The sequence below is a fragment of the Ambystoma mexicanum genome, chromosome 3p, assembly GCF_040938575.1.
Source record: "Ambystoma mexicanum isolate Mex_15411 chromosome 3p, UKY_AmexF1_1, whole genome shotgun sequence".
In the NCBI taxonomy this organism is placed as follows: domain Eukaryota; kingdom Metazoa; phylum Chordata; class Amphibia; order Caudata; family Ambystomatidae; genus Ambystoma; species Ambystoma mexicanum.
The window spans coordinates 1,117,591,655-1,117,612,913 of NC_090925.1; the positions used below are offsets into that span (position 1 = coordinate 1,117,591,655).

The window sequence follows — 21,259 nt, forward strand, 5'->3', positions numbered from 1 at the left end:
TCTATTACACTTCCACAGACCAGTAAAGAAGACAAATTGTCGAGTCGTATACAGAGTATGCTTGGAAACTACGATGAAATGAAGGAAACTATAAGTGATCGATCTCTCCAAAAGCCAGTTGGAATACCTAAACCAACAGTTCCTGCAACACCAGATGAAAAATCAAGCCAAAGTTTTTTGGGTGAACAGCGACCTAAAAGCTCTCACCAGAGCAGTAAATGGACACCGGTGGGGCCAGCAGCTAGCAGTTCCTCTCAGTCACAGAAGCGATCCAGCTCACAGAGTGCCCACAGTAGTCAAAGGACCAGTAGCAGTGGAAATAGCAGCAGCAGCCAAAAGCATGACCGTGAGTCACATGGCAGCAGTAGTCGCAAAAAAAGTCAGCATGGATCTGAGCACTCCAAAACCCGCTCTAGTAGCCCAGGGAAGCCACCAGCAGGATCTTCAATAAGCTCCAGCCATCCCAGATCTCATGGTAGTGATCACCACAGCAAAGAACGACATCGATCAAAATCCCCAAGAGACCCAGATATAAACTGGGACTCTCCCTCGCGGGTACCATCGTTTTCAAGTGGGCAGCACAGCAGCTCCCAGTCCTTTCCACCATCATTGATGTCTAAGTCTAGCTCAATGTTGCAAAAGCCTACTGCCTACGTAAGGCCCATGGACGGACAGGAGTCCATGGAACCAAAGCTAGTCTCTGAACATTATGGAAGCCATTCTCGCAGCAGCATGAGCGAGCTGAAGCACGGCAGCAAATCGCACCTAACCAAACTCAAGATACCCACTCACTCTCTGGATGTAAGTTTCCATCTAATTTTTAATTTGTGAAGTTAAAGATTTTAAGAACTGTTTTTGAAAAGTGAATGTACAACAAAGTGTCCTTTCTTTAATCCGTTGCAATTTTAGCCAGAATATAGAATACTTCTGTTTACGTATGCAATGGTAACAGGTGGCTGGGAAAGTCCATATATTCCAATCGAATAGTCCATTTGGGCCCACAAATATTTTAATTAAGGTAACCTACACACTCATACAGTTTGAGATGAGTGTGTGTTTGCACCCCATTGGTAATGCTGGATTCCTAAGCCAGAGAAAGCTGAACAAAAACAAGCGTGTAGCTGCTGAAATGTAAACCAGTTACAAAACTCTGCATGAGATTGAGCTCCATGATGTTCACTTTTTGAGTAAGTACTACTCATGGCAATGTTGTTGCCACACCACCATATTGTGCTGCGCTGTTTTGCCCCTTATGTTATCAGACTAATAAAGGAAAGTTATGAAAAGCCCTCTTCTTGGAACATTTGAAAATAAAACCCTTTGGAGGCTATTCTTAAAGGGAGGGATTTATTAAATGTAGACTTTCACTCGGAACAGTTGATAAATGCTTTTATCAACAATACATGGTTTATAAATATTTACTAAAATTGGTTTGTCTGTGGCAAAGTGGATCAGTAAGCATCTCTTTGCCCTAGCTCCCAGGTGTTAACACAACTGATCGTGGGTCACCCGATTTAAAAGTTGTCACAAACCTTGAACCACAAAGGTCCTGCAGGCACTTCATTTCTTTGTCAAGCACATTTAAACCTGAACTTTCAGCTCTGTCTGTAAACCAAATAGCTAATCTGACCAGGCAGAAGTCCATACCCTAAGTACTGCGGCACCTCGGCCTTGCCCTATTTTTTTCATTATAAAGCTATGTGCTTGAGCAGCCGTGACTGTGAATGGTGGAGTGCCTTGCAATTCATGTTTATGGTGTAACTTTCCACAACCAATGTTAGTAGCTACAGGGCATGAAAGAGAGGTCCTAACTCAAGAAGAAAATGATGAATCCCTTCAACAGAGACCTTCTGAGGGTTGGGGGGTGGGGCAGGTGAATTCCACTAAGTGATCCAAAATGATATTGTACAGTAAGTATTGATGGCAAAACTAAGTCTTAAAATTAGTGGGCAAGCCCTTATTGGTGGAAGAATGCGAATTGCCCAACTATGTAATAACGGCTCTTTCCCAAGCATTGTTAGACACCAGATTTGCAATGGTTAGTTACATTGTGTAATTATATGTTTTTGTTTGTATCTGAACTACCACCACAGGTGGGAGGGAAGAGGTGGCAAAGGGACTGACATGACATTCTTGTCTGTCAGCATATGAAATGAATGTTTTATTAAAATAGCTAAATGAGTTGAATTGTTAATTGGAAATCTGACAGATGGAGAAGTAGACCACTTGAATTAGCTCTCTAAAACCAGTTTGCAGTGGTGAGATGGTGTTTTTTGTGTTGCAGGCTTCAGGGTCTGGTGATGTAAGCTGTGTAGATGAAATTCTCAAAGTAAGTCTCTTCACCTTTTTAAATATGAAGTTGTAATAGCACTATTTTAAACGGCATATATATCATGCCTCAGTTTTAATTTAAGAATTCTGTATGATAAAAAAAATCCAACCGTAACTCATGTACCATTCAACTAAAATGCTTCTTTTTGACTGCTGTGCGAGGCTACTGCTTGGGCTACCCCTCTTTTGCTCCCCTCAACTAAGTCCTGAACTTCATGAAATGTATACTCTCTGCTACCTTCTGTCACTATGCTAGATGGAAAGCTCAATGCGCTTGTTTTAATTACTCAAACAATACTTGGCGTCATTGGTATTTCAAATAGTGGTTTTGATTGAACCAACAAAGGGACAAATTCAGGACAACCCTTTCTTTAGTACCAGATAGAGAGACAGACAGAGAGAGAGAGAGAGAGACAAAGAGAGAGAAAGATATATATATTTCTGAGGCTTGTGGAATCTGCTTAGATCACATGCTGTGCATAGGCCGACATCTAGTGGAAGCTGCGGAGTGTTACAGTTTGTTTTTCGAAACTCGAAAATGGGCGTCGACACAGGCGTGCCAGTAATACTATCCCTAGTGTGACGTCCACTGTACCCAAGATCCCTCACGCGTCTAGGATCCTCAGATTGTTTTTTTCCGCCATACTGGTCGGAAGCATCTTTCGGAGTCCCCTGGCCTTAGCCATACTTTTGCTAATTATTGAAGTTTAAAATTATTTATTAACATCCTTCCCCACCCCAACGTCGACCCTCGACGACGGCTGGAGAAGACATCGACCGTCGGCTGCTGCACGACGGATCTGGTCCTCGGAAGGCCGCTGGCCTCGGCCCGGGCCTAGTAGGCCGCTGGCCTCGGCCCTGCAAGTAGGGAGAGTGGGGGGTGGTACATACTCTTCACTCTTGGTATATAGGTACACCTTATATATTTCCTACACTTACGAGCCCGCTGCCTCAAGGTGCGTATGGAGGGTACCCCTTTCCAATTCTGCCCCAAGTGCAACCGCAAATACCCTTGGGTCGACAGGCACGCCACGTGCAATCTCTGCTTGCCGAGGGACCACCCCGAAGCGAACTGCAGAGTGTGTAGTAGGTTTAAGCCTAAGACACGTAAGGACCGTTCGACAAAGCGTTGGGCCCACCACGCCAGGCAGGCGGCCATGGCAGCGGAGGGCGCCTTCAGCGATGGCAGCGACGCCGTACTTTCGGACGGCGAGGGCATTACGGCGTCGAAAGACTGCCGAGCGCAGGTCCCCGACCTCGGAAGGTTGTCCGGCAGGGCGGCTATGGGGAAGACCCCCGGCGACGCAAGCGCTACACACCCTACACACACTAAGCACAACCGAACCTCGACGACGTCGACTTCTCGGAAAGAGGCACAGATAGAACGGTCCGACTCGGTGTCCTCTGGGTGCTCTCGATCGAGATCGCCTCATGACGCAAGGCAATCATCCACTCTTGCCAAGAGTGCCTCGCTCCCTAGATTAACGGAAGTTCGATCGTCGGAAGACGAAGACGACTTCCACCCCCAGGCCGCGCTCCAGGAGACCGAGGCCGCAGTTAACACCAGCGAGGCCCCATGCTCGAAACACACAGATACCTCTCCAGACCCTCGACGCCAGGCGTCGAAAGTCTCTGGGGCCTCCAAGGGGCAGGGAAAACATTTTTCCACGCACGGGGAGGGGGGGAAACAGCGGAAAGCACAGCCTTCCACTCCTGTAAGACCATCCTTCCACCCTAAGCAGACAGACAAACACAAATCTACTGGGACATCAACATCCAGCAAGGGTACCCTTGATAAGTCCTCTAAGTTGCCTACTAAAGTCATACCCTGTTCCAAAGAATGGTCCAGTGAAGACATAGACAGGGTCATGTCAAGGATGTCTTCCTTAGCTGATTTTTATGACAAAAACCCAGAACATTTCCTTTCGTATGACCCTCAAGGGGCCACACCCTCCGGCTCCTCTGATCCTATCCCCCTAAGTAAAAAGGCCCGGTTCGAAAGACCTGAACCCTTCGAGGTGCAGCCTTACTCTACTCCATACTCTACTCCACACCCCAGATACCAAGGACAACCTTTCCCTGAAGGGGACCAGGAGTTTGAAATTATGGAGGAACAAACCGGGACTGAATACTATGCGGATGATGAGGACCTGGAGGAGGTAGAAGATGAGCAGGAAATTTACAGAGTAGATTCCCCGGTAGAGAGCGAAGCCCCAGTTACCGACTCGCCAGTTAATAACCAGCCCCTCCTTAATGAAGTTCTCGCTCGCGCAGCAGAACATTTTCACATCGACACCCACGGTGTACAGGAGGAAAGGGACTTCGCAGAAGAGTTGGTGGGAGAGAGGAGGCCGGTCGCTCAGACCATCCCTATCCTTAAATCCATCCAACGTAGAATAGATCCATCCCTGGTGAATCCTAACCTCACCAGAGCCGTCAACCCCAGAGTCGAAAAACTTTTTCGGGCAGCCCAGTCTGACCCTCTTTATATAAGGGGACATCTTAAACCAGACTCCCTAGTGGTTACCAACACTCGGAAGAGGGCTGGGACACCCTTATCGTCGTCAGAAGCTCCTCCCGGCAAGGAGAGCAAAAAACTGTACGGGTTTGGCAGGAAGGTAGCCTCAACGTCCGCCTACCAAGCAAGGATTGCAAACTCCACCACCCTGTTGGCAAGTTACAACTGCCATCAATGGGAAGAGGTCCCGGCGCTCATAGCCTCTGCTCCTGAACCGTTAAAGGGCCAGTTGGCTCGGATCTCGGCAGAAGGGAGAGCCGTGTCTGGTTGCATATTAAAAGCAACTTTCGACGCCGCGGACAACGCAGGAAGATTGATAGCAGAAGGTACTGTTATCAAGAGACATGCGTGGTTACAGCAGTCGGGGTTCAAAACAGAAACCCAGGCTTCATTAATAGACGAGCCGGTGGAACCCGATCTATTGTTTGGGAAAGCGGTCGAAGACGCACTTAAGAATGCCAAGGACGAATACGAGACTCTCAAGTCCCTTGGCCAGCTTACCAACAAACCCCCTAACCAGAGGGGGAGCAGTAATTTTCGTCGCCCACGCGACCAAAATTCACAAAGAGGCAACTATGCCCAAGGACAGGGTACACAATGGAACAACAACCAGCAGTCTACCCAAAGTTACGGCAGGGGTAACAAGAGAGGTCGTGGAAGAGGCAGAGGCAGCCCCAACAAGGGAGGTGGCACGCCTCCACCAAAGCAGTGACGCTCAGCTCAGGGTCCCTTCTCACGCAACCCCAGTAGGGGGACGCATTTCCAACTTCACCCAGGCTTGGGAAGGGATCACCTCAGACAGATGGGTGCTGTCAACAGTGTCCACAGGATATTGTATAGAATTACTGCAGCGTCCCCGGAACCACCCTCCACGACAAAGAATACACTCCTTAGAACATCAGAAGATCCTTCTCGAGGAGATCGCCATTCTGCTAGAAAAGGATGCGATAAAACTCGTCCCAGGACACCAGGTAAACAAGGTTATCTATTCAACTTACTTCCTTGTGCCAAAGAAAGATTTGACAATGCGCCCAGTATTGGATTTACGGCCTGCCAACAAGTATGTCAAGCCCCAAAAATTCCGTATGACCACGCTACAAGAGGTAATCCCCCTCCTAAAAAAGGGGGATTACATGGCAACCTTGGATATGAAAGATGCTTATTTTCATATTTCCATGCTCCCAGCGCACAGAAAATACTTGCGCTTCAAGGTGGACAGTCGCCACTACCAATTCAAGGTACTGCCCTTCGGGATAGCTTCAGCACCAAGGGTATTCACCAAGGTACTGGCGGTGGCAGCTGCACACCTACGCAGGGAGGCAATCCCAGTGTACCCTTATCTGGACGACTGGCTCATAACGGGGGAAACCCCAGGGATTTGCAGGTCAAACATTCAGAGGACTATCGACCTCCTCCACGAATTAGGCTTCTCTATCAACGAGAAGAAGTCAAGTCTGGTGCCAAGCACCTCAAAACAGTTACTAGGAGCAATCCTAGATACTCAGAAAGGGTTGACCTTCCCTTCGGAAGAGAGAATTCGGAATATACTACTGCAAATTCCACATTATCAGTCAGGTCAACAAATAACGGTACGCAAAGCAATGCGGTTACTGGGCATGATGGCGTCATGCATTTACCTGGTCCCCCACGCGCGTCTGCGCATGCGTCCCATGCAGGAATGGTTGGCGAAACAGTGGTCTCAGGCAAGTGGTCAGTGGGACGATCTAGTGGTCGTTTCGCCAACACTCGTACAGAGCTTACACTGGTGGACAAGAGAGAATCTTGCAAGGGGAAAACCCTTTTACGATCCAGAAGTACAGGCAGTGGTGACTACAGATGCATGCCTGACTGGGTGGGGAGCTCACCATCTCCACCACACAGCTCAGGGTCTCTGGTCTCACTCAGTAGCCAAGAACCACATCAATCTGCTAGAGCTTCTGGCAGTATTCCGAGCGCTTCGGGCGTTCGAGCCCCATCTGCTAAACTTGTCGGTGCAGATCCGGACGGACAGCACGACAGCCATGTTCTATCTGAACAAACAAGGAGGGACTCGTTCGCCAAATCTGTCCAAGCTTGCCCAGAAAATCTGGATATGGGCACTCAGACGGAACATCTTCCTGTCATCACAACATGTTCCAGGGGAGCTCAATTCCCTAGCGGATGCCCTAAGCAGAGACTCCCTCCCAGAAGAACACGAATGGGTCCTTCACAGAGATATCGTAGAAGATCTCTTCTCTCAGTGGGGTTTCCCCACTATAGACCTATTCGCCACAAGCGAAAACAAACAATGCCCAGGATTTGCATCCAGGTTCCCCCAGCCAGACTCCCAAGGGAAAGCCCTGTGGATGAACTGGTCAGGGATGTTTGCGTACGCTTTTCCACCAACTCCTCTAATCAGGAAGGTGGTGTACAAGATGAACAAGGAATCGATGACGCTCATCCTAGTTGCTCCCATGTGGGCGAGACAACCATGGTTTCCACACCTACGCAGGATGGCGGTGTGCGAGCCCATCAAACTCCCAGCCTGGTACAACCTACTGTCCCAGCAACAAGGTCAAACAGTGCACCAGGAACCCAACTCAATGAACCTGGCAGCATGGCTCCTGAGGTCATAGAGTTTGGCCATCTCAATTTACCACAGAGGTGTATGGACATCCTAAAAGAATCCAGGAAACCAAACACAAGGCACTGTTACTTTGACAAGTGGAAGAGATTCGTTATTTGGTGCCAGAATAAACAAATCAACCCAGTTGATTGCACTCCTTCCAACGTTGTAACATACATACTCCACCTGCTGGACGCAGGTTTGGTTTTTAACTCTCTGAAAGTACACCTGGCAGCCCTCTCGGCTTACACCACATCCCATAACAAAGTATCGTGGTGGAAAGTACCAGTAGTTAAAGCCTTCATGGAAGGAGTAAAGAGACTTCACCCTCCTATTTCGAACCCACCGCCAGGATGGGACCTCAATGTGGTGCTAGCTAAGCTCATGGGCCCCCCTTTCGAACCCATGCATAAAAGTAGTCTCAAACACCTGACTTATAAAACGGCCTTCTTAGTAGCCATTACCTCTATAAGAAGGGTCAGTGAAATTCAGGCTCTGTCAGTGCAGGATCCTTTCTTTACTATCCACAAAGACAAACTGGTTTTACGCACACACCCTAGGTTCTCACCTAAATTTATATCTAAGTTCCATGTAAACCAGTCCATTGAGCTTCCGGCTTTCTTCCAGAACCCGCAAAGCTCAGCTGAGGTGAAACTACACACCCTTGATGTGCGTAGGGCGGTCCTCTACTATGTAAATAAAACCAGACCGCTAAGGAAAACAGATCAACTGTTTGTCTCCGTAGCTACAGGCAGAGAAGGGGATCGCGTCTCTAAAGGCGCGATCTCGAAGTGGATTATCAACTGTATACAGCTGTGTTACTCTCTTTCTGGAAAAACTCTGCCTTTTACGCCAAGGGCCCATTCTACTAGAGGCATTGGGGCCACTCTGGCTTTCATTGCAAATGTTCCCCTCGACACCATTTGCAAGGCAGCTACTTGGAGCTCTATTCACACTTTTACTCAGCATTACTGCATTGACACTCATTCCAAGACAGATACACAAGTGGGACAAGCGGTTCTAAGACACCTGTTTGCTCATGACCCTTCTCACATCCCACCTCCTTCTTCTGGTACTGCTCGCTAATCTATTTACAGCATGTGATCTAAGCAGATTCCACAAGCCTCAGAAGGGATACATTACTCACCGTAATCGTATTTCTGATGCTTGTATCTGCTTAGATTCACATGCGACCCACCCTTCCTCCCCTCTGAGAGAAGGCGCATGATTGCTTGTAGTCTTACCTTTCTGTCTATCTGCTTGGATTATCTGTACTCACGCTACTCCTCATGCTACCTCATGTCAGAAAAAATACAATCTGAGGATCCTAGACGCGTGAGGGATCTTGGGTACAGTGGACGTCACACTAGGGATAGTATTACTGGCACGCCTGTGTCATACTGTAATACTCCGCAGCTTCCACTAGATGTCGGCCTATGCACAGCATGTGAATCTAAGCAGATACAAGCATCAGAAATACGATTACGGTGAGTAATGCATCATATATATATATATATATATATATATATATATATATATATATATATATATATATATATAATATATAATTTTTTTTTTTTTTTTACTTTTATTTATTGGCAGAGGTTTACAGCACACATGTTACGACAAAGTGTATATTACATCCAGACAGACATTGTAAATATTTCCAAACAGTAGTAGTGGGATAAACCTCACCCCACAAGGAGCTTTGATTTGGTGGAATACTTAGGCAATGGTCAGTTTCTGCACTATAGAGGTGATTGGGGGCTATGGTCGGCATGATTGGCTAGGTAGATGTGAAATTCTGTCCATACATTTTTCGGGCGCGAGCTAAGTGGTAGTGTGTTTATGTACTCCTCTTCACATGTTTGGGTCTAGGTGAGTGCACACAGCCACATTCCAAATGTCGGAGGTGAGGGTTGCTTCCAGCACTGGACAATACATTTATTGGCCACCATACCGCTCACAATCAGAAAGGATAACATTTTCTTATCCCTGACAACTTCCCACATCCCAAACAGTATCCCTGCCGAGCTCGGCCGACAGCGGCCCCTATTATCTCAGAGTGCTTGCAGAGTCATATTTCAGACATCTTAGAGTTTCGTGCAAGCTAAAAACGTGTGTATGGTCGGCGTCTGCTTCGTTGCATCTTGGGCAGTTATGGGTTGGGTGTCAGGAGAACCAGTTGAGTCTGTTAGGCGTGTAATATAATCTGTTCAGGAGTTTGTATTGTAAATACATCAGAAGCGGGAATTGAGGGAGACTTAACGTGTGTCGAGCACATTTTCCTCCACGTGGGGTTTGAGATTTCGAGGTCTAGTTCATTGGCCCAGGTTTCCAGGACCTTGGTGGATTGGTCATGCAGTGTTGCTAAGAGCATCTTATATAATGAAGAATCTATGCCTCGAGCCCCATTGGAGTTGATAATGTAGTGTAACTCTGGTGTACCAGGAGGTTTGTCTGGGCAGCAGGGCCATAGATCCCAGAAGGAGACCCATTGTCTGTAATATTGCAGGAGCTCTAACGCCGACCCTGTGTGCTCGGGCCTCCATGTTTGGGACGTGATGAATTGACCCCCGGGAAACAGATTGGTGAGAAACTCATAACCTAGTCCCTGCCAATTGTGTATCAGTGCTGCATCGTGAGTAGGTTAAAGGCCAGAGAAATTCCAGATCGGGAGCCATTTGTGATGGGGGCGCCTCTCGTTCAATGGGTGTAGTATTTGGTTCCATGCCTGTAGTGTAGCAGCCGTGGGATCCAGAGGAGGTGCGGGGGGAGTCGGTGTATGACCAGCGTTCTAGGGTTAATGTTGTGTGAGGCTAAGTTTTCAAGTTTAACATGTGGGGGCCTCCCAGAGCTGGCGTACGAGGCATATTGAGCCTGCTCTGCTACCCAGTACAGCTGAAAATTGGGAGCGGTGAAGCCTCCTCTCGCGTAGGGTAGAGACATGTGTCCACTTTTTGCGTACTGCTCCGGCATGCCAGAGGAATTGCGTGCAAGCTTTGTGTAGTTTGTCAAACTTGTTTGCCAGGCCAGATAGGGACATTTGCAAAGAAATACAAGCGCTTCAGGAGCAGGATCCACTTTACTAGTGACAATCTGCCTGCCATCGCAATCGGGAGGGGGCGCCATGGTGCAATTTTAGTCAACATATTTTTCTGCAGCACAATATAGTTGTCAGTTAATAGGGTGGATCTGTTCCTGGACACTTGAACAGTACCTAATTCCATTTGGGGACCAGCTCAGCGGGTATTGACATGTAGTGCGCTTCGTCGCTTCAGTTAGCGGAAATATTTCCGATTTGCTATAGTTCATTGTGAATCCAGAGAAGGTGCCCAATTCGGATGATGTCCATTAGTATTGGATCTAGATTTCTGGATGGATCCCTAATGTACAAGAGCATGTCATCTGCGTACAGCGATATTATCTTGGGCAGATATTTAAGTCGTATCCCTCTATGGGAGTGTCGGGCCCTAATAGTCTGCCATAGGTTCAGTGACTATTGCAAAGAGGATTGGGGAAAACGGGCAGCCCTGCCGAGTGCCCCTGCTCGGGGTGAAGGGAGGAGATCTCTGGGAATTTACTAGTACTCGCGCAGTAGAGTCGGTGTACAGTAATTTGATATATCCAACTGTTGCAGTTCCAATACCCATTTTTTCCAGGACTTCCTACATGTATTGTCATGAAACCATGTTGAATGCCTTCTGAGCATCAAGAGTGACAGCAATTGCTTCTTCCTCTTGTTCGATCCTAGGCATTATGTTAAAGAGCCTCCTGATATTTAAGGACGTTGACCTCAGTGACAAACCCTCCCTGATCTTCATGTATTAGGTGGGGCATGAGAGGTAAGAACCTATTCGCCAGTGTCTTTGCAAGTATTTTAGTTTCTATATTCATGAGTGACAGGGGTCTATATGATCCACACGAACTGCCTGGTTTGCCAGGTTTCAGAAGGATCGTGATGAGGGCCTCACGTAGAGAAGGGGGTGGGTCGATTCACGCAGCGACTCATTCCAGACCTCTAGTAATTGAGGGGCTAAGAGTGCCACATGTTCTTGGTTAGAATTCAGGGGTGAGGCCGCCAGGCTCCGGGGCTTTGCATTTAGGGAGCTCATTTATAGCCTTCACTATTTCTTCCAATGTGATTGGTCTATCGACGTCTTACCTGGTCTGAGAGCTAATGACAGACATGGGTATCCGATCGAGCAAGGCGCGAATAGTGTGTGCATCGTGTGGTTGGGTTGATGTGTACAAAGTACTGTAAAACCTGGAAAAGACTTCCAGAATTTAAGGATCAACCCAGTGGAGGGTGCCGTGTTCGTCGGCAATGCATTCCACTTGCATCTGTCTCCCTTCCAGTTTAGTCAATTTGGCCAGAGTCCTACCTGGTCTTTTTCCCCTCCCAATATTTTCTCGCTGCCTGAGGGCGTGAGAAGTACTGAATTTCCCTTAAGGCTTGTGTCTCAAATACCAGCAGCTCAGCCCATATCTTTGCCAGCTTGTCTGGGCCTGCTGTGGATATGCATTCCTGCTCTAACTTCCTGAGTTTGGTTTCTGATCGACATAGATAATTTCTAATCACCTTGAGAATGCCGGATTCCCTCGATATAGACATGCCCCTTATGTACACCTTGAAGGCTTCCCATCAGACTCCCACGGCTGTGTCCCACAAGGTGTTGAGATCGAAAAAGGTTTTGATATCCGGTCGGATTTCTGCCTTGAGCACTATATCAGAAAGTGCTTTAGATTTAAAGCGCCATGTGGAGTGAGTGGGGCTTGGCAATCCTAGTGTCAATGACAGTGGTACGGGGAATGGTCAGATAGTGTGCGGGCCAGTATATCTGTGTTCTCGAATCACGGTTCCAGATGGTAGAAACATGTGAATCTGTGATGAGCTATCATACACCGATAAATAAAACGGGAATAATTTTTCTTGGTCATGCAGTGCTCTCCATGTGTCGTTCGTACAGGCCTAGTGATGTCATGTGTGTGGTCATGCTACGTGCTGCCTGCAATAGGGTCGTAGGCGCCGAATGGCTGCCAGAGGCGGGGCTTAGGGAGAGGGCAGTCATTGGCTGTGGACAGTATGACGCAGAGATCAGGGATTGGTTACTACTACGAAAGACAGATCAGAAACGAAACTGATACTGATTTTTCTTTACCGAGGATTCCCAGCCTGACGACGGGGAATATTCATGAGCATGTGAATCCATGCCAGACCCCATGCTGGAGAACAGGTAAGTAACTTGTTCCTCATGTCACCTCCCCAGATGATCTGGACTCCTATGTACCCCATCAGTACGGAGGCCACCACATAAAAAAAACTATGGAGTATCAACATTGGGACAAATATGTATGTACTAGCAAGTATGCCTGGCCCGCAATTATGCAGTGTAGGATTCTATATCTACCTTTGGGGTCTTTGTAAGACTTTTTTAGTGTAAATCCGACCGATTTGTGGATCAGTGTTAACACCCCCCTTGCCTGAGCTGAGCAAGTAGTGTAGTACCGGTTAGGCCCCCATGTCGGCGCCAGAACCGCTGCTATGCTTCTTAGCGTGCGTTTCTTAAAGAGGAGTATCTTCACCCCGTGTCTTTGCGCTTATGCAGTGATCTTGCGTGCCTTGGTAAAGTTACCTATTCCTTTCACATTCCATGACATCAGTTTGGTTGCCATTTCACTTTTAGGAGACATCCCAGATTGCCCGCTTGTGTACATCGGATAATGCACGTGCAGCGTTTATCTGTGCAATATAAAACATTTGTAATGCTGCTGTGCCTCTGCTGTTTTTGTGGTTACTTTCCCCAACTAGGGGACGCCCCTCCCTAACCAAGCAGTGTGTGGATCCCCCTCCCCCGCCCTTGCATCAGCTGTCAGCCTACCCCAACATGGCTTACCAACCCGGCAGGTCCAACGGGGACCTGAACACAACCAATTTATCACCTTAACCATTGCAACTGCAGTGGGGTTACGCTATTGCCGTAAAACTACCAGAACAGGAACTGGCTTGATATTTTATCCCTGCATTATATGAAAGGCGGCTATATTTGCTGTGTGTCGCCATCGACTCGTGGCAATGAGGACCATAAGTGTTTGTAGAGTAGTTTAAGATTGAGTAACCTTAATCTGCATGGATTTCGCCCAAATGGTCGTCCGCAGAGTTATTTGCGCTTCGATGAGTTTCACTGCTTCTCCTGGGACGGTGAAGTAGAGCTTCCCCTGAAAAGTAAGCTTGAGGCGTTCCGGAAATAGCATTGCATATGGAATATTCCTCTCCCTGATGATCTTCATGTCTTCGCTCTTGTTGGTGGAGAAGTAAAATTCTGATAATTTGGGAGCCCAACCTGAGTTCTTTCTTTTCTCAGGCGAGTCGAAGTAAGTGATCTGTCACGCAAGCTTAATATTTTTGCAATGATGGGCCTAGGGAAATGTCCCTGGTGGGGTGTGGGGCCAGCGCCCGGTGGGGGCGCTCGACTGCAAAGAAGGGCGGGAGAACCGGGTTCCGCAAGAGTTCTTTAAGCAGGGATTCGGTGGCCATTTCCATACTCCCCTTAAGTGCATCCTCGGGCACCCAGACTATTCGTATACTGTTTCTGCGTGAAAGGGATTCGAGATCGTCGCCCTTACTCTTGACAAATTTCATATCCCGAGTGAGGGCGGTTACCGTGTCAGTGAGTGTTCGCAGTCATCTTTGTTGGCACCAATTCGAGTCTCGGCCTCAGTGATTCTGGCGCCTTCCTGGGTCAGTTGGGACCGCAGAGATGCTACACTGGCGTTGATATCGTCCAATTTTTTGTGGAAAGACGCAAAGCTTTTGGCGATTGCTTCCATCATGATGGCGAGATCCGGGGCAGGAGCCGGAGCAGGTGTGAATGTCACCCTGATCCAGTGTTGGCTGTCCCTATGCAGATCTAGGTGTAGATTTCGTTAACTTGTCCATGACTCCAGTCTTCTTTCCCCCTCGGGCCCCTTTGGTCATGATATGTGGATGGTACACGTTTATAGATCTCAACTCCGGGTTCGGTGCTGGGTCACTTTCCAGCCGCGGCGGACATGCGTCTTCTCATGGGGCGAGCAGTTGTGTCCGTTAAGGCACCTTGCAGGCTGGTGAGATATAGTCCGGATAGGAATTCCTTGGGTGGGGGAATCAGGTGACTCCGATGGCTACTATAGATCTCTGGATGGTGACTGGCTGAAGCAGGAATAGTGGGGCAGCACAGCCGCAACACAGGGTGTATCCTCATTTATCCCCAGGCTATATTGGGCACTGGCGGCCAGATGAATCGTCTCAGAGGGCAGGTGCGCGCACCAGCACGCTCACAGTGACCGCAGAGTTCCAGGGAGAGGAGGAGGATGATACCCCTTGTGGCTTACATTGGTATGCGGTGCGTGGATTCCCACAGGTGGCTCTGACGTTGGCCAGCGCACCTAAAGGCTCAGAGAGGCGGATTAGTTGATGCTGCAGGTTGCCCCGAGGAGGGTGTTAGGGTAGCTGGGGTCAGCGATGGCGGCACTGCAGAAACATCCTCAAAATGAGTGTTGGTCAGGGGGGGTCACAAGGTCAGCACTTACTTGGTCATTCGTGTGGGGGCTTGTTGCCTGGCCAATATTGCGGGCGTAGCATTGGCTGGATTCACGTAGGGCCGGGCACAGGTGAGGGAGGATCACTAATTTGCGGAATTGTTGCTGGTTCCCCTTCCGTAGTTGATGAGGGCCTCTGTGGTGCAGGGGGCCCTTATTGTCCGAGTTCCAGTGGGTTGGGTGATCGGGCAGCGGCTGCCTGAGGTTGTGATAGTCCCCCAGATGGCAGTGGTGGAGGCCCCGGGTCCGCACCCTCAACACTGCCCACAGGGCCAGGGGGCTCACTTAGAACAGAGCACAAATATTCTGTTTGGCTCTGTGACCTCGCTCCAGGCTCCCCCCCCCCCCCCCGCACCTGGTGGGTGAGTGTGTATTCAGGGGCGCGTAGTGGGGGCTTCAAGGAGAGCTGGTGGCCAGAGCCGCGGGGCAGGCCGCCCCCACACACCGTGTCCCAGTGTGGGACCGCTACAACCCCGGTGGCGGGTGCCCGTGTGGGACCGGCTACAGGCATATCAGTGGTGTTGGCAGGGAGCTGCGTTGCTCCTGGGGTCGGATCCGAGCAGTAGTTCGGGGAATGAGGTGTTGTGGTCTTCAGGCCTGGGTTCTGGGCCTCCCCCAGCATCAGACGGCAGACCCTCTCACCACAAGATTGTGATGTCCGCCCGACACCCTGCGGTTCCCCAAAGCGGTCCCTCCACAGCACTACCACAGAAGAGAGAATCAGTGGGTCTCCTTCGGTGGCTATGTCCGGGCAACGGGCTACGGAGTGGGCGGGTCGCTGCAGCAAGGTCACACAGGGGCAGGATCGTAGAATCCCGTGTTAGGTGTGTGGGCCGGAGCCAGGCACCCACCACTCCTGAGGCCGCAGACGGCCAGAGCCCAGCCCAGATGTCACCAATCTCTTCAGGATTTTGGACAGAGGTGCTCCACACCGTCAGCCCTGAGATTCTGCAAGCTGGTGAACAAAGAGTTAGTGAAGCCGCCTCATCAGTGTCTTTCTTTCTGGTGTCAAACGGAACAGAAAAGCTAGGCAGCCATGTTTCAGGCTGCTCAACAGCGCCCCCCTTCTTTAGTACCTGTCAACTTTTATTAGATACTTATTACTTCAACAATTCTTAACAATTATCAACATTAGCCATTATCAACATTAACCTTTGCCCAACATTAACTTGAGCTTAAATGTATTTCAAGCAATCTGGTCTTTCTCAAGGCAAAACTCTATCGATAAAAAAATCACTTGCTGGTTTGTCCTTACATAACCACCGTTTATATTTCAACGTTCATCAGACAGAATTATAAACATATAATGGAAATGTTTCCTGACCATTGGTTTAGACAGAGAATGATTTTCAGAGAGCAACACACATTACATAATGTCATAACAAACTAAATTAATCTTGACGTTTAATGAAAAGCATAAAACAATTGAAATGAATAATAAAAGTAATGAAAATGGATAAATAACAAGAATAAAGGGATAGAAATGCATTACTCAGCTTCATGTTAGCCGATTATTTATCAAAACACTTTCTCTTGCATAACCTAATGCTACACACAAGTTGCACTCTGCCACGATCTGTATCTTGTATACCTGTCTTTTATTTATATTCCGAAGCGAGTCCCGCTTTGCCGCGTTACTCTGCTCCTGCTGCTACGGACTTTTGTGGACTATTATATTTATATAGCACGCAAGCAGCCCAAGGGCATTGAGGCGCTGTTACTTGCATCAGCTTAGTTACAGAGGTACAGGCGTGGTAGCAAATGGCACATTGTATACAAACATAGACATCATTACAGCTTATTTGAATGGTCATTGGTCATTACAGCTTAAGCAGTGGGTCCTATGGTTGGTATTCATGCCGCTACGACGAACTATGTCATCGGTTAGACAAGGTCTCTCTACCTTTCATTCGGGAGCCACATTTCCTACTTGAATTAAAATGTTCTTTCCAACTCCATGCATCTCAAGCTGCAGTTCTCTTGCGTCATAAATCTGCCAATGTTCCTGAGAGACAGATGCCCACCAAACTAGTCTCAATTCCTCCAATGGTTTGGATGACTGCAAACTCCATTGCAACATGTTGAGGTTCGATACCCAGGTCCGCGCTTAGAAACCTCTGGGTATTCGTTATAAATAACCTATCATATCATACCAACTATCTTAGCAATCTATACTCTTATTATGCTCACTATATAAAAAAGAAAAGAATAAGTCCTTGTGATTTGGCTAAATCACAAAACCATTGACTTATTGATGAACCTTCCCCATTGAGGAAGACTAGATATTAAAATTACAAGCCATACCTATTACCTTTTTTAGTGCCGCTCTTTCGTTTAGTCCAGTAATCAAATCTTCCAACCTTACATTCCCTCCTGTCTACTACTCGCCTATAAATACGGTGCAATATCTAGCCCATATAGTTGGACCCATTAAATGTCTTTAGATGCAATTTCCAGTACACAATGAATGCAAAGCAATTTCTCCATCATGGGGTCTGGCATGGATTCACATGCTCATGAATATTCCCCGTCATCAGGCTGGGAATCCTCGGTAAAGAAAAAAAAACAGTATCAGTTTCGTTTCTGATCTGTCTTTCGTAGTAGTAACCAATCACTGGTCTCTGCGTCATACTGACCACAGCCAATGACTGCCCTCTACCTAAGCACCGCCTCTGGCAGCCATCTTCAGATTTTTACTGCACGTTCATGTGTTGGGATCCTCGTGCTACTGCTCTCGAGCGTTAGTGCTATTTTTTTTCACGTTTTTTCTCAAAAACTTCGTTTTTCTGTCAAAAGAGCCTCAAGCTCCACCGACTCTCCATCCGATCAACAGGGACCTGTGTCGGATTCGTCTGCGCCCCTCAAGGGTGAAGATTTCGTCGAGCTACGCTTTTGGAGGACTCCAGAAGCTTCTCAGGCCCGGACATGGCCCAGGAGAAGGGAAGCTCGACGCCCGGAAAGCTGTTCAGGGTCTGCCCTGGATGCCAGCTGCAGAACGTCTTTAAGGAGGACGAACACTCCCTTTGTCTCTACTGCTTACATGAGGACAAGACGCACGTGGAGAAGGACTGTGCGTTTTGCGGCAATATGTCGGAGCGGACCATGAAGGACCGCCATCAACGTCTCGCCAACTGGCTGGAAGGGAAGAGCCCGTCAGGCGAGAAGAAGAGGAAGAAATCCGAGCGGTCTTCTAAGACCTTTGAGGACGCCCCGGCGACGGGGGTCCAACACAAGGTCAAGCACCGCGAGTCCGCTGGCACCGGGAGCGCCGAACGGTCGGGCTCTACGGGCGCCGGGCAGGGCGCACCCTCCCCGGCACCTTCAGCCACGAGCCAACGCTCTGGGTCGGGTAAGAGGAAGGGCGAGCACCCGGTGAAGTTCCTGGATAGGCCCCGGTCGAGCTCGAAGGCCCCATCGGAGGGGGAGCGAGCCAGTGTCCCCCCCCTTCAAGGATAAGGCGGTGAGCGCACCTAAGGTGGTGAAGGCCTTAATCCATCCGGCCAAGCCCTCTATCGATACTGTCACGGCGGCCCTGGCTCAGCCTGTGGAGGCTACACCAGTGGTGGCGACCTCGGGGCTCAGAGTTTCCCTGCCACCTCGGAGGGAGTCCTGTTTTGTGCCCATCGATAGGACCCCCGTGAAATCCCCGGCGGGGAAGAAAAAGGGGGGGCAGGGCGTCGTTGTAGATTCGGCTTCAACCTCGGAGGAAGAGCTGATCGAGGTCTTAAGCCACGGCCTTGGCGTGGAAGAAGACCGGCCTGTCGGGATGGATCCCGATGCTGGTGACGACGACATCGTTGAGGGTGCCGACGGGGCCCCTGATCGCCCGTCGGATTCCCCTCTGCCAGCGCCGCAAGACAACTCGGCGGCCATTTTGTTGGCTATACAGTCCTTATGCTCGGAGATAAGGACAAGGCTACAGTTGCCGACGGAGGAACCTCTCCCGTCGGGGGATCCTGAACCGGGACCTTCTGGTGTTCCCCCGCCCAAGAAAAGAAGGATTCACCCTCCACCTCCTTTTCAGCCGTCGCGCCCCGTCCAGCCCTCCTCCCCGTCCACCCGAGGGGATGATACGGGGACTGACACGGCAGCGACAGGTACGGACGACGAGGTATACGACGAGGATCTACCGTCGTCACCTCCCACCAGGGCTTCTCCGCCCGACGAGATTGGATCGTTCCACTCCATGATCGCCAGGGCATCCGAGCTTTTCCAACTCTGCCCTGAGGAGAAGAAAAAGGAAGGATTCCTTTTCAACGGCGCGAGGCCAAGAGGAAGACGGTCCTCGCGGTGCCTCTACTGGACGACATTTGGGATGAGGACCTCGCCCTCCTCAAGAACCCTTCCACGACGCCAGCTAGAAGAGACCGGTAGGAGAAGAAGTACCGGGTCCCGGACGCGGCCCCCCTGTGCCTCTGGGCGCAGCCTACCCCGGACTCCGTCGTCTCTGCGGCGGCCAGGAAGAAAGCGGGGTGGGTGCGGCCTCCACATCGACTTCCCCACCGGACGGTGAGGGAAAGAAATTGGACGCTATGGGACGCAGGGTCATCTCGTCTGCAGCGACGACGATTAAAGCGGCCAACGCCTTGGCTATCGTGGCCCGCTACGACAGGGAACTATGGTACAAACTGGCTCCTCTGCTGGACTTCCTACCGGACGACAAGAGGGCGGATGCCCTGGAGATCCTACAGGAAGGTGAGGTGGCGTCGGACCACGCCATCACTATTGCGACGGACATCGCCGCCACTGGGTTTCGCCAGTTGGGCAACGGCGTGTGCCTTAGGCGGCGTGGATGGCTCAAGGCTACGGACTTCCGTCAAGACGTACAGACCAGAGTCCTGGACATGCCGTTCGATGGGAACAACCTGTTTGGGAAAACAGTGGACGATTCCCTTCAGGCCATTAAAGCGGACACTGAGACGGCCCGGGCCCTTGGGGTTCTGCAGCAACGACGGACGCCCTTTCGGAGCAGCGGAGGCAAGGGCGCCTCCAAAGGTTCCGGCGGCGGTTTCTCCACCTACCGTCAAGCGGCCCGCTCGTCGTCTCAGGAGGCCTACAGAGGACGAGGCAAGTCTGGCGGACCCCGCCGTCGTCGCCAAGGAGGTCAAGGCGGCAAAGCCTCGTCGAAACAGGATTGAACCGGCCGTGGGGTCGGGCCCCCACCGATGCACCCCGGTGGGAGGCCGGCTGGCGAGCTTCGTCAGCGTGTGGGAGTCCATCTCCACCGACCGTTGTGTGCTGGACGCCTTAGCCCGGGGCCACGCGCTCGAGTTTCAAAGAAGGTGCCCGCGCGTCCCCCCCCGTGGCCAGGAAAGAGCTTCACGTCCCTCAGCTTCTCCTGGAGGTAAGGGCGATGCTCAGGAAGGGCGCCATCGAACTCGTCCCAAAGAGGCTTCGGGGCTCAGGAGTTTACTCGAGATACTTCCTCGTGAAGAAGAAGACGGGAGGATGGCGCCCCATCCTAGACCTGCGACGACTGAACAAGTTCATCAAGGCGCAGAAGTTCCGGATGGTCACCCTCCAGCACGTCCTGGGTCAGCTGGAGGAAGGAGACTTCCTGTCGTCGTTGGATTTGGAGGATGCCTACTTCCATATTCCCATCCTAAAGGGGCACCGAAAATTCCTCAGGTTTGTGGTTCAAGGGCGTCACTACCAGTTCAAAGCCCTCCCCGTCGGAGGAAAGGACCAGGTCCATCCTGGGCAAGGTACAGCGGATGTTGGCTTCCGACGCGGCCAAGGTGAGGTCCATCAAGTCCCTCCTCGGAATGATGTCTTCTTGCATCTACCTCATTCCCATGTGCAGGCTCCGGATGCGCCCGTTGCAGGAGTTCCTGGACGCGCGCTGGATCCAAACGACGGGCGGCTTCGAGGAGAGGATCACACTCGACGAGAGTTTCCGCCGAGCGGTCCGGTGGTGGGGCACCCGCGCGCATCTGACGGCGGGCATGGACTTCCAGACCACCAGGAGACAGTGACCACGGATGCCTCCCTGGAAGGGTGGGGAGCGCACACCGAAAATCTGCACGCGAGAGGCCTTTGGCTCCCGACGGAGAAGACCCTCCATATCAACGTCCTGGAGCTCCGTGCAGTGTTCTGGGCCCTCAGGTCCTTCCTTCCGTCCCTCAAGGGCAAGGTGGTGAGGATCTTCACCGACAACACCACCACCATGTTTTACATCAGGAAACAGGGCGGAACCAGGTCCCCAGCACTGTCCAAGGAGGCGC

At 50.2% G+C, this 21,259-nt stretch overlaps 1 protein-coding gene across 2 annotated transcripts in view; it reads left to right on the forward strand.

The window, feature by feature from the left end:
- AFF4 (ALF transcription elongation factor 4) overlaps nucleotides 1-21,259 on the forward strand; it is a 1,482,962-nt gene that overhangs the window by 331,750 nt on the left and 1,129,953 nt on the right. For both annotated transcript variants that reach the window (XM_069652488.1, XM_069652489.1), the window contains exons 5-6: nucleotides 19-801; nucleotides 2,285-2,329. In XM_069652488.1, coding sequence (XP_069508589.1) covers nucleotides 19-801; nucleotides 2,285-2,329 — 828 coding nt within the window. The remainder of the gene's footprint in view (nucleotides 1-18; nucleotides 802-2,284; nucleotides 2,330-21,259) is intronic.